At 43.3% G+C, this 13,892-nt stretch overlaps 1 protein-coding gene across 2 annotated transcripts in view; it reads right to left on the reverse strand.

The window, feature by feature from the left end:
• FOXO3 (forkhead box O3) overlaps positions 1 to 13,892 on the reverse strand; it is a 125,633-nt gene that overhangs the window by 12,417 nt on the left and 99,324 nt on the right. For both annotated transcript variants that reach the window (XM_074397634.1, XM_074397635.1), the window contains exon 2: positions 7,580 to 9,014. In XM_074397634.1, coding sequence (XP_074253735.1) covers positions 7,614 to 9,014 — 1,401 coding nt within the window. In that variant the 3' untranslated portion in view covers positions 7,580 to 7,613. The remainder of the gene's footprint in view (positions 1 to 7,579; positions 9,015 to 13,892) is intronic.

Raw genomic sequence — 13,892 nt, forward strand, 5'->3', positions numbered from 1 at the left:
AGGTAAACATTAGGGCCATCTTCTAACAGTCTATCAGTCAAGATACTTTCTGATTACTTATAACTATGTCGGGCTGTATTGCTGTCTGAACTTTTTTGAACATACAATTGACCAATGAAAGCTCCAATTAATTATAGTGGCATACACACTAATAAAGGCCTAGTGGAAATTAAGACCTCAGAACTCCTGGACTCCTACCTCTGGCCTTCTCTTCTTGGTCACTGATTTCCCCTGAGGAATCAAGTTAAACACTCCACACAGAAAAAAACATGCTAAAAAAAAAAAAAGCCCACAACCTTATGGCTCAGACTTTTTTCATCAGAGAGAAAGAGGGAAAAGAAGAGGGAAGGGAGGGAGAGGGAGGGAGGGAGGAAGAGAGAGGAGACACACTGACATCCAAACCTTCAATCAAATCAAGACTGTCAATTACAGTTTTAGCCTTCAGAAACACTGGAATTACCCTCTGAGACTTCATGACTAAGTGATCCTATTCTTTAATAATGAATGCTATGGATTTTAGCAAAAAGTAGGTTATTAAAAACAAAGTCAACCTAAAATTACAAACTAAGGTCCACATCTATCACGGAGCAAGAAAGAAACAAAAGACCTGCATCCCAGTGTCCAGTGGCTCCACAGGGTGGTGTATTTTAGTCCCAGGCCTGGCTGCTGCTTATTTAGAAGCACCTAGAGAAGAACAGGCTATTTTCTTTTTCTGGGTTTTCACTCAATTTAAGAGCTGGAAGAAATGTTAAGGGTACAGTGACCGTCTTTTCCGAACCCCAAAATTATATCACAGTAACCAGTAAGAGATAAACCACCAGCTTTGGGGACACCCAAGGCCAGACTACTGCCAGCACCATGCTATTATGTGGCAGTTTTTCTGCTCCCAGACAGCCCCAGGAGGGGCTGCAATGGCTCTTTATCTCTCTGAGTGGCTTAGGAGCTCTCTGAGTGGCAGTGGGAAGGCAAAGATGGTATTGCCAGGTTCCTCTCAATAGCAGGAGAGGCTCAGGCTTGAGGCTCTGAGGCAGCTGAAAAGAGGAGGGTGAGTCATCTCCTTCAGTGGGGCTTGCTGCTAGCCCCTGTGGACACCAATGGGCACCCACGTTAAGCAGAGCTGAAGCCAGACAGCTGGGACTTCTCAGACAATCCTTTAAAGATGCTAATGGAGCACTTTGGGTACCACACACAGATCTCCTCACACCATCTGTAGCATTAGTTCCGTTTGCTAGTAGAAAAGAACAGCCTCTCTAGTGGGTACACCCAAACTGGTAAGAAGGACTTCTAAGGGACATTGACTCTGGAAATCAAAGTTTTCACACCAAAAGGTAATCGTGATCATGTTCTAATGAAAAAAGAAACCCAGCTGAGTCTAGTTCATTGGAAAGCAGTTACTCTTTCTGCCCCTAGTTTAAGACTGACGAGGCTGCTTCCTACTTCCACTATTAACCTCTGGAGCTGTTCTAAATCACAATAAACATTAAATAACATTTTTAAAAAGGTACCAAAAGATGTTAGCCCATATTAGAACTAGTCCTTCTTGGAACTCTGTGAGGCAACTTTTAATTTTAATCTCATTTTATACATAAGCAAACTGAAACTGAGAGAGATGAGTGACTTGACTCTGGGACACACAGCCATGAAAAAGGCGGCCTTCTGCTACAGTCCCACAGCTCCTCTGCCATCCCACAGGATCTCACTTAACTTGGAGTGGGCTGCAGGGGAGGTTTTTTTAATCCACAGCTCCCTCAGAGCAGAGCCCCAGGGACCGTGTGCTGAAGTGGGCAGCTTCTGCTCAACAATGATGAACTTACCAGCTCTAGAAATCAAACATAAAGTGCTCTGGAGAACTTTTAAAAGAAACCAGCATCTGGATTCAGCCTGAACTATGACCTGTTAGTATGGAGCTCCTGAAGCCGTTGCGTCTATGTTTTTGTGGAACAGACCACGTGACAATGGACTAGAACCCCTGAATGCAGGGTTGTCCCAGAAAACCAGGCCCATCAGGCTGCTATACCTCATGCTCCTTTGCTCCAACCTTGTGAGTGAGGCAGTCTTTGACTCTACAACAAACTGTCATCACCACTGCCACCGCTTTCCCCACCAGGCCATGCATGCTTTAAGAGAGGGATCCTTTTTACCCACTTCTGTCCCTTGTGCCCAGCGGATAATAGATGAACTGTGCCTAATGATTTCAGGCCTTTCTTGAGCACTTCTAGCAACACAGCTCTACCATTTTGCCAGGCAGCTAGCCCATGCAAGGATATAGCTAAGAAACACTAGATATCTGAGAAGGCATACAAAAAACTCAGCAAGAAAGGGAGCAAAAGGGCAAAGAAAACCCCTAGTCTCCAAGGAGGGTGCTGACTCCTTTCAGCAAAACTCTAGGACAGGATTTCTTAAGGGGGTTCCTTAGAACACTGGTTCTATGGTTTCTTGAAGAAAAAGGGTTTGATTCAAGATATCAAACACATTTAGGAAACACTGCATAACGTATTCTACCCTAGAAGGTTCACAATGTGTATTAAATTTTAAGGTTCTGAGAAGTTCTGTTGGAAATATTCTAATTTATCTTTGTTTAACATGATATTTCTTAAACTTATTTGACCAAAGAATCCATTTTCCATTTCACACCTATGAGTATCTTAAGGATCTAGTATTCCAAGAAACATTTTGAGAAACATTGACTTACAGGATCTCTAAATACTAATTTGCAAAACAAATTTTAAATTCATTTTAGTTTCTGAAACTTTAAACTTCAAAACAATTTGAAGGATTGGGAAAGCAATACTTTGAAATTCAATGAACACATCAAGAAACCCAGGGTGAAGCAGGTGGTGACTCTTGCAAGATAGAGAATCTCCATCTTGGGATGAAAGTTCAGTGAATATATGTTTCTAAGCCAAGGAAGAGAAAGCAGTCCGCAAACATTCTCCACTTGGCCCAAGGTCACAGAGGACCTCTAGGAGGCAATCTCTCCAGCAATGGCAAAGAAGTAGAATCCCACAAGCCTCCCTTCTCTCATTTGCATATAGAAAGGTAAGTCTGTGAGAAGCACAGGGGGCCCCTGGGGGAAAACTCTAAGGATAGAAAATCTTGTTTAGAAGATGCTGCTAAGCATTATGAACACTGTAAGTTACAAGCAGTAATTCTGGTGATTTTCGCCCTGTTTATTTATGTTCTACCTGAGCTCTCTGGACAGAAGAGATCTTCCAGAAAGCTGTTTATAAATGTAACTGCTTCAAGAAGGAGCACTCAGTCTCTGTCTCCATGCTTAGCAGGCTGGCCGGAGGTGAACATAGGTGCATTTTATAAAACCAACAGGCGCAGGAAGAGTAGCCTTCACGCTAAATGTCACTGCTCTCCAGGAAAAAATAGTGTATGTAGTGAGCGTACCAGCCTCTGCAAAGAAAACCCCTTTTTATGGCCGCATCAGTTTTCTCTTGTGCTTATTGACACTAAAAAGATCCCAACATTCTCTCCCTGAATGACAGTTCAGACTTTCAGCTTTTCTTAAGAAGGTAAGACTAAAGATCCTTGCAGATGCAGAATTCTTCAGACTAGCATACAATAACCAAAGACTACAGTCACAAGTACAAATAACAGAGAAGATTCTCCATGTAATTCACAACAGATTCATATTTATCCGATGTCACATTCCCTAAAACAGAAATATCTACATCAATAAAAAACACAATATAGTCTGTATTACCTGTATTTGGTTAGAATTAGTCCTATCTCCAACATAAATTTTAAACACATACTAGAATCATAGCATTTAAACATCAGTCAAACAAGCATCAAAGATTTACTCCTTTTGGGAAGTAGCCTATGTATAAATTCTAAATGGCCTCCAATACTGCAGCCTGCTGATTCCATACTAGTACACCACTATTTCTTTCTTTCTAGTTCCATATCATAACATAGCACCTCACCAGGTCCATTTTACAGACAAGATGTTAGGGTTCAAGTTTAAAATGATACATACTAGGCATGTTTAAAACTTGATGAGGCCGTCTTCTTTTGACAAATGAGAAACCTAATGTTCTAAGAGACTGAGTGATGTGGCCAGTGGCCGAGACAAGAAGAGAACTATCCCTCCTCTTTCCATCTGGGCCTTTGCTGGTGGATGTTTCCCAATCTTTACCATAAAGTACTGAAGCTAAATATTGGGCTGCTTGGCTGCTCTCTAACGGTGCCTCCAAATGTAAAAAAAAAAAAAAAAAAAAAAAAAAGATGATGAATGAAAGAGTCTGTGAATGCAGGCATCTCTGACATCAAATGTAAGGTGAGACTGAAGCTGCTTTCCCTCAGAGAGGACACATGTCAAACTCAAGAGGGCTGACTGGAAGTTTGAGCTTACAGCCACCACACCAGCTCCTGGCCATCTCTCTGGCACCAACTGTAAGCATGTGCACCAAGCCTTATGAACACCTGAGAGAAGACAATGCCCTTCACAACCCAGCAGCCAGCCCTCCAAAAAAGTACGGCTACTTTTTTCTTTTCAAGATAGATCTAAGGGTCAAAGGATTCTACACATGGTCTAAAATGAATGACATGTGTGAAACACCCAGTGCTCTAGAGAAGCATCTTGCCACAGCTCCTCAGCAAGACTGCCTGTCAACCGAGCAAACTGTCCATTAACACGAGAAGGCTCAGATTCAGCATCACATGACCTTCTCTGAGCAAGCCAGGAAGTCAGTCTGGAGAAACACTAAGTCGTCGTCAAACCAAGAAAGTTACTAGAGAGCAACTCTGGGAAGCTGGAGAGAAGTGAAGTGTCAGAGTCTGACCTCAGCCCCATTCTGTGAATTTAGGAGAGTCCTCAATGAAGTGACAGTCACAGTTAACTTTAAAAGTAAAAAATACACCTCAGGTTGCATGTGCTCCTGGCTGCTAAAGGGAACAATGGAATCCAAGGCTAAAATGGAAATCCTAAACCAGATCCCCTCACAGCCCCACTGTTCTTTGGACGGTTCTTTAAATGATCTGTGGTCATACTGAGCTATCTACTTTCAGGAAAATTTGGTGACATTTCATTTTTAGCTTCTCAAAACAAACTCCCCCAAAATATTCTCAGGCAACGACAACCCTAAGGCTCTAGTAGGCTATAGTAATGAAATGTGTTATACGCAATATGGTAATTTATTATCATCAATAATCATAGCTCACCAGATAAAGTTTAAACATCTAAGGATTTAAATTTCCCTTAATAATTTTTTGTACAATCCTTTAGAATTACACTTATACGAAAAAGATCTGCTATTCAACAAAAGGGAAACCAACATTTGAAAAATTAAGACAAAAACTGATACATTTTCTTCTGAACACATTTTTTCCCAATGAACTGTAAAGTGGTCTCCTCACAATTACACCCAAATTAAAACTAACTTGTATCTTTAAAAGCCTATTTTTAAAGGAAGACAAACCATTTATTCTTTTAAAACTCAAATATCTAAAGTCTAAGGACAAATCTTTCATAATCTTCTCCTTAAAGGAAAACAAAATAGTCTTGTAAAGGCCAAATATCTACATTTCTAAAGTCAAATCTCCACCAGCCCAGGTTCTGGTATGTCACTGAACTGGCAGGCATGGAAGTACTGTCACCCTACTTAGCTTCCATTACAGTCTTTTCGCCATCTCAAGGGCTACCAAATGACTGAAATCAGATACCTGAGTTCCATCAAGGATCCCTTATGCCTGAGAAAGTTGAGAGGCTTTAGCATCACAACATTCTTAACATTTCCCTTTCAGCAACTACCCATGAGCTGGAGTAAGCTCACCATAGGAGACCCTTGTAAGTCCTTCATCATGGCAGAGGGTTAAACAAGGCTCAAGTTTTTATGGCTTTGAATTCCCTTGCTTTTTTTACACCACTTAAAGAAGCCTGCAAGTAGCTTGCTGAGACTAAAACAAAACAGAACAAAAGGGCTGGGCAGAACCTGTTAACATCGGGGTGGCTAGGGGTGCAAACCTGTTGGCAGAAAATCCCAGTGTTCATCTCACTTCTTGAGGAGGACGGTTTTTAGGGAAAGCTTGTCTATCATCTGCCACTTTGATTCCAGTTCAGAGAACTTCCCCCACCTCCCTTTTTTTTAACCAGCTAGAGAGATAAGGAAGAATACTATGGAGGTTCAAGCCATTTAATAAATGCATCTAGCTCTGTAACCTTGGGCAAACTACTTAACCTCTCTGGGCTACCTGCCTGCCCATCTGTCAGTACACCCAGCTGCATGGTACATATTTCAGCCCACTGCAGTTTTCAAAGCACTTTCACATGCTTTAGCGCATTTGATTCTTGTAATAACCCTGTGAAGTAATAAGGGCTATTATCCTCATTTTACAAAACTGGAAATTGAGACTCAGAGACCTAAGTGGTAGCATGAAAGTGGTGGAAGTGGGCCTGAACCTCAATTCCTGATTTCAATCAAATGCTTTTCTTACCACATTACACTGCCTGATCTTTGTGGTTCCAAGAACATTAAAATGCCACAATTTAAAAAAATTTGTATCACCATTCACAACCTGCATCACTCTATGTATGAAAACTGCTGACATCATTTATAGTTTGGGGAGCAAGCAGAAGCACCCGAGTAAGTTCTCCCTCAGACAAACACTTGTGTTTTTTACTTAATTTTTTTGCCTTTTGTTTTCTCTTAAGAGATAGGTTCTTGCTCTACCACCCAGGATGGAGTGCAGTGGCACGACCACAGCTCACTGCAGCCTCAAACTCCTGGGCTCAAGGGATTCTCCTGAGAAGCTGGTGCTACAAGTGTGTGCCACCACGCCCAGCTAAGTTTTTAAATTTTCTGTAGAGACAGAGTCTTGCTATGTTGCCCATGCTGGTCTCTTGACTCATGGCCTCAAGCAATTCTTGCTTCAGTCTCCCATAGTTTTGGATTATAGGCATGAGACACTGTGCCTGGCCTCTTACTTTATTAAAGGCTTAGCTCTTGAGTGCCAGCCAATATAGATGCTTAGTACTAAGATGAAGAATAATTAATGGATTTTGCTTCTGTTAGAAATACTCACATATCAAAGAGTCTAGAATACATACTCTGCAGGTAAATTAGAAGTACCTGCAAATCATTACTTTACTAGGAAAAAAAGATGAAGAAACTGTAACACTGAAGATTGACAAAAGGCAGTGATGGACCAGAGGTCTTTCTAGGAAAGCCCTTTCGCTGGGATCCTTAACACCGAAGTATGACCCAAGCTTCCCATGTCTCTCCTTCTCTTCTATTCTCATTCACCCTTCGAGTAGCGCAACCTGTGTCACAGGTCAGTTAGAACAACCGGATGCAAAAAAAGAATGTGATCTCTCACTGTGTGTGTGTTCTTTTCACTAGCAGTAAATTTCTGAATCATCAGCAAACTGCGGGGAGGGGCACCTGACAGCCCTGTTTGGTTTGTGGGTAAAACTCTTGAGATGGAACTGGCTGGGAGCCATGCTATGTGTACCACTGCTCCATGGTTCTCAGTGTTGAATAAAGTTCAAAGTAAAGAGAAGACAGTCTCCCTCAGGGATCCCCCCTCATCCCCATATTGTTATTTTTATGTCATAGCATTGGGCACTGACCTGCTTTGCCCACTTCCCCTTCCTCAGTGATCCTTCAGCCTGGCACCCAGCTCTGAGATGAGGCCTGCTTAGCACCAGTGAAGTTCCCCACGTTCAAACCAACAACATTCTGTGTGGAGATGAGGGAATCAAAGTTAAAATCCAACCCATCAGCATCCATGAGTTCACTACGGATAATGGACTCCATGTCACATTCCAAGCTCCCATTGAACATGTCCAGGTCCAAGTCGCTGGGGAACTTCTCATGGCCCATGACGGGCAGGTTCACACTAGTTGAGTACAAGGAGGAGCCTGAGAGAGAGTCCGAGAGGGTTTGCATAGACTGGCTGACAGGAGACTGCTGCTGGTGTTTGGCTGACCCAAGGCTGCTGGACTCACTCAAGCCCATGTTGCTGACAGAATTCGACAAGGCACGGCTGCCACCAAGAGCGCCCTGGGTTTGGTGCTGGTGGTGGAGCAAGTTCTGATTGACCAAACTTCCCTGGTTAGGCTGGGCAGCAAAGGACATCATCGGGTCGTTGCGAAGCATCACGTTCCGGCGGGAATTCTGGGCAGACACAGCGGTGCTGGCCTGAGACATCAAGGGGTCCGACTGTGTCATCATGACATCGCTGTGGCTAAGTGAGTCCGAAGTGAGCAGGTCTTGGAGTGTCTGGTTACCATAGTGTGACATGGAAGAGAAGGTAGCTGGTTTGTTCTCTTGGATGGTCTGCATGGGAGACTGACGCAAGGAGTTCAGAGATGAAGGTCCAAACACCGTGCTGTTAAAGGAGCTGGTTGGGGAGCCCAGGCCTGAGCCCTTGGTGGTGTACGGGAAGCTAGAGCTCCGCTGCATGAGCCCCCCATTGGGCGATGGCTGGGATGGCGGGAGCGTGATGTTATCCAGCAGGTCGTCCATGAGGTTTTCAGTCAGCCCATCATTCAGATTCATGGTGCCTGTCATATCAGTCAGCCGCGGCAGTTCCACTGTGCATGGCTTGCTTACTGAAGGTGACAGGCTGGCTGAGCTGCTGTAGAGCATGGGCGAGAGAGGCGCATCGTCGTCCTGGACTTCATCCAACTCTGTGCTTGCCATGATCGGCGACAGGCGACCACTGACTGTGCTGGCGTTGGAATTGGTGCGTGAACGGAAGTCCGTCCACGCATCCAGCTCATCACTGCTGCGTGACGTGGGGCTGCCAGGCCACTTGGAGAGCTGGGAGGGACTGTCGTCAGCTGATTCGGGGGCTGTCTGCAGGGCTGCCTTCTTCTTGGCTGCGCGGCCACGGCTCTTGGTATACTTGTTGCTGTTGTCCATGGAGACTGCTCGCCGCCGGGGGGCCTTTCCGCTCTTCCCCCCATCAGGGTTGATGATCCACCAAGAGCTCTTGCCAGTCCCCTCATTCTGGACTCGCATGAATCGACTATGCAGTGACAGGTTGTGCCGGATGGAGTTCTGCAGGAAGAAGAGAAAATACAGAGTATGAACCAGAATGGTCCAAAATCGAGTACCCAGAAGATACAGTAAACCAAACTCCTCATTTATTTTTTATTTTATTATGAGACAGGGTCTCACTCTGCTGCCCATGCTGGAATGCAGTGGTGCAGCCTTAACCTCCTGGGCTAAAGCGCTCCTCCAGCCTCAGCCTCCTGGGCTGAAGCGATCCTGAGGTGTCTGTAACAGACCAATCGCATGCCACGACACCCAGTTAATTTTTGTATTCTTTGTACAGACGGGGTTTTCCACATTACCCAGGCTGGTCTCAAACTCCTGAACTCAACAGATCCTCCCACCTCAGCCTCCCAAAGTGCTAGGATTACAGGTATGAGCCACCACACCTGGCCAACTCTTCATTTTTTAAAAGCTGCCTCAATTTCAAAGGTTAAACAAAACCCAACCTAATTCAAAAAGACAGATATCTGCATGACCGTCTTTGGGAATAAAATGACATGTTAAATGGCAGTTTCTGTATCTAGGGGGGTGAGAAATGATGTCATGTCCAAGAGATGCTTGGAATACAAGCTCATTGATAGTAGTTCTCCCCTTCCTAGGTTTACTCGCCTTTCCATAATTATAATGTCTATACTGAAGTTCACACTTGGAATTTACTACCATACTCCTCTGTCCTCTGCAACGAACTTCACTGGCTCTCTAAGGGTAATAAATCACTTGGTGGGGGGCTACTTTATTTTCTTATGGTCCCTTCCTCCACTAGTATAGAGGCATAGCATCCACCTTTTCTTAACTACTTCTATGAATTAACCTAACCTTTCTATGACTCCATCTCATCCTGCCAGATTTCACACCTTACCATGCAACTCTTTCAGACATTAGAATTGTAGAGCAGGATTCGCCAGCTTGATTAAAGAAGGAGGCAAGTATCCCATTTAGAAGAATTCAAATAATTTATATAGATATTCGCCTGTTAAGTTAGTGTGGGCTGAGCATAGTAACTTCCTTAGAAAGAGTACAGTATGAAAGGAAGGAAAAGAGCAACTTTACAGTGGAGAAACTGAAGCACTAAGTCAGGTGACTGAGGTCAGTATCTACAAGGATAAGATGAGCTGAAAATATGTACTCTTGATATGACAAGATGAGAATGGCACTTTCTGTGGTCTGCCTTCCAAAGCCCATAACTCAAGCATAAGCATGAGAAAGACATCAGATAAATTTCAATTAAGGGACATTTATAAAATGCCTATTCAGTACTTCTCAAAACTGTCACAGCCAAGAAGAGCCTAGGGAGACATGACGGCTAAAGGTAATATGACATCCTGGATGGAATCCTGGAACAAAAAAACAAAAGTAAAAATGAAAGAAACTATGAACTTAAGTCAATATATCCATATTGATTCATGAGTTGTGACAAATGTTCCATACTATAAGATGTTAACCACAGGGAAACCTGATATTGGGTATATGGAAACTCTGTACTATCTCTGCAACTTTTCTGTAAATTTAAAAGTATCCTAAAAGATTTACTTAAAAGGTAGGGCAAAATATCCTCAAAACTCTAATGACTGCACCCATCTTGTAAGAATTCTCTTCCTGGCTTGGCAGATACACCCAGTTGACAGTGATGACCCAGATTCAGTCCTATCTCTGCCACTGACCAACCATGTGACCCTGAACAAATCTAATTTGTCTGCAACAACTGCAATTCCCCACCTTCGTTATGGCTATAATCATATCCAAACCATCTCTGACAGGGATGATGTAAGAATGACACATGACAATACACTTCAGAAGCCAGTCACGCTATGAAGTCAGGGTGTTCTTACTGCTGTTATAAAACAGAGTCCACGGTGGACAGAGCTCATGGCCCGCAGCAGGCTCATTCTAATCTGTAAAATGCCTCGTGCAGTAAAAGGGAAGAGCTGATCAATCTGTATGCTACACATCCAGAACAGTACCTGCAGGCCAAATGAGTTTTTATTTGCAAATTAAAGATAAAAGATATTATCTGGTGCTATATATTAAATATGAACAAATCTAAAAGTTATATATTAGTTTAAACTGGCAATCACCAACTGTATTTATGTAGAAGATACAGATACATGTGTTCTACCAGAAGGGTCCCCCCACCGGCCCGAGATGGAGTCTTGTCTTGCTCTGTTGCCCAGGCTGGAGTGCAATGGCCTGATCTCGGTTCACTGCAACCTCTGCCTCCTGAGTTCAAGTGATTCCTCCTGCCTTAGCCTCCAAAGTAGCTGGGATTGCAGGCGCACACCACCACGCCTGCCTAATTTTTGTATTTTTACTAGAGACAGGGTTTCACCATGTTGTCCAGGCTGGTCTCAAACTCCTGACCTCAAGTGATCCACCAGCCTCAGTCTCCCAAAGTGCTGGGATTATAGATAGGAACCACTGCGCCCGGCCCAGAATGTTTTTAAAACACAGAATGTCAGCAGGATTTTACCATAAGTAAATAACCCAAAATACTCTGTTTCCCATGTAGGACAGGCCTGTAGTTCAGGATGGGCAATAAGCATTAGCAATCATGGGTCGTAAGTTGGCATTTCTACAACTGAATTTGAGAGAAGAACATAAGCAACATGCTGAGTATCTGATGAAGCAAATGTTGCCCAGGAGACTATATATCCCGATTCCTTTTACTTTTATGGTTTTTAAAAAGAATAATGGTATCTCTACTAATGGTTCAGACACTACACTTCTTTGAACAGTAAAACAATTTCTCTGTGTAATAGGTATGAAGCATACTCTCAACATGGACTCTGCAGGGTTCAGAAAGAAAGCAAGTACGGGCAAATCTACAATTGAGCACTCAGGTAACTAGATATCTTAAATAGAAACAAAATCCGGTTTCTAGGGAGGTCCTGAGGCTATGTGGAAATGTGGACACCTACCATAAGTACTCCCACTCTGGCCAGCCCCCTCTGTGTTAAGATTCTGGAAGGAGATCACACCAACATCCAGAATTAGCTTGAACGACCAATCAAGTATTCAGCTATCCCCCCTTTAAAAACCATTTAGGGAACAGTAATTTAAAATGTATTTTAGCTTCACCAGTTCCAACTCAACTGAGAAAAACGGTGAAACATTTTATAGAACTGCAAAATGTACCACATAAATTTTCTGATGGCTATCTATGACTACAATTCTAACCTCCAACAATGTATGTGTATGGCTTTATAAAAGTAAAAACTATATACATGGTTAAAATCTGGACACAGATATTAAGCTTCTATAAGAGCATGTGGTAAGGGGTTGGGACACCCACATCCAGGGCCATAACCACAGGGTGTGGAGTGGGGAAGGACCATGGAGACTGCCTGCCCATCCACCCAGGTCCCTAATTGCAAGGATGAAGAAATGAGAGCCTACCAGATTACAGCACTATCAGTTACTGAGCCAGAGGTTTTAGGTTCATTGTCTCTAATCCTCATAATAAACCTGCAAGAATTAGTTTATCAGTAACCGAATTTTATATATGAAGACTTAATGCAAGGTCCCACAGCTAGTGTCCACAAGAGCCAAAAGTAACACTGCTTTTTCTACAACCCTTCAAAGGACTCTTACCAAATTATGCAGAAGTCACCATTTAATCTATTTGGGATAACAGTTAAAGAGATATGTAAAGAATCTAACATTTAAGAAAAGAAGAATACAAAAGCACAACCAGCACTTTGGGAGGCTGAGGCAGATGGATCACTCGAGCTCAGGAGTTCAAGACCAGCCTGGGCAACATGGCAAAACCCTGTCTCTACAAAAAACACAAAAATTAGCCGGGTGTGGTGGCATGTACCTGTAGTCACAGCTACCGGGGAGGCTGAGGTGGGAGGACCACTTGTGCCCAGGAGGCTATGCCTGCAGCGAGCTGTGATTGCACCACTGTACTCCAGCCTCGGTGACAGAGTAAGAACCTGTCTTAAAAAAAACAAAAACTAAAAACCCAAAAACAACAACAAAAAAGTCTTTCAGAAGAGCAAACCTCATAGTATGAGCTTATTCTATAACACTTACTTGTCTTTCTTTAGTAAACTGGCTATGATGCATTCATTCTAAGGACAACCATGGTTATCATACAGACCAATGTTGGCCAAGTGCACTGGCTCATGCCTGTTATCGGGGCACTTTGGGAGGCCAAGGTGGGTTGATTACCTGAGGTCAGGAGTTCAAGTCCAGCCTGGTCAACATGCTGAAACCCCAGCTACTTGGGAGTCTGAGGCAGGATAATCACTTGAACCTGGGAAGCGGAGGTTACACTGAGCTGAGATGGCGCCACTGCACTATGGGCTGGGCGACAGAGCGAGACTCTGTCTCAAAAAAATACACCAAAAAAAAATCAAAGAAATGTTCCAATATTAACTACTCTTAGATTCTGAAACAAAGCCCAACTTATTAAATAGATGGTAAGCTTCAATGGCCAATCTTTGCTTGACTCTCAGTTTAGAGGTTTCTTAGTGACAGAATGCATTCCCTGGAGCCTATTACCTACAGATAGTTCAGACAGGTTTTTCCAGTTACATTACTAAGTCAACACAAGCAAAAACTGTGCCACCATCATCCTTATAGTCCCCAATCTCAGCAGCCTTCTATTCATACAGGGTGGCCAGCCTTCCACTGACAAAATCCATAATCTGAAGATAGGGTGTTGACAAAGGCCAGCAAATATGGCTCATTTGTCCATTTCTAGTTCAAATGCCCATTCACCCCTCAAAGTCAGATGCCGGAAATGCATTGTACTGCTTTCCTCACAGGACATGATTTTAATTATAGTTATCCCTTGGTATATGCAGGGAATGGTTCCAGGACCATCTGCATATAACTAAACCTGTGCATACTCTACTCCACAGTCAGCTGCAGAAGAAA

This window comes from Saimiri boliviensis, chromosome 4 (assembly GCF_048565385.1).
Source record: "Saimiri boliviensis isolate mSaiBol1 chromosome 4, mSaiBol1.pri, whole genome shotgun sequence".
NCBI classification, from domain to species: Eukaryota; Metazoa; Chordata; class Mammalia; order Primates; family Cebidae; genus Saimiri; species Saimiri boliviensis.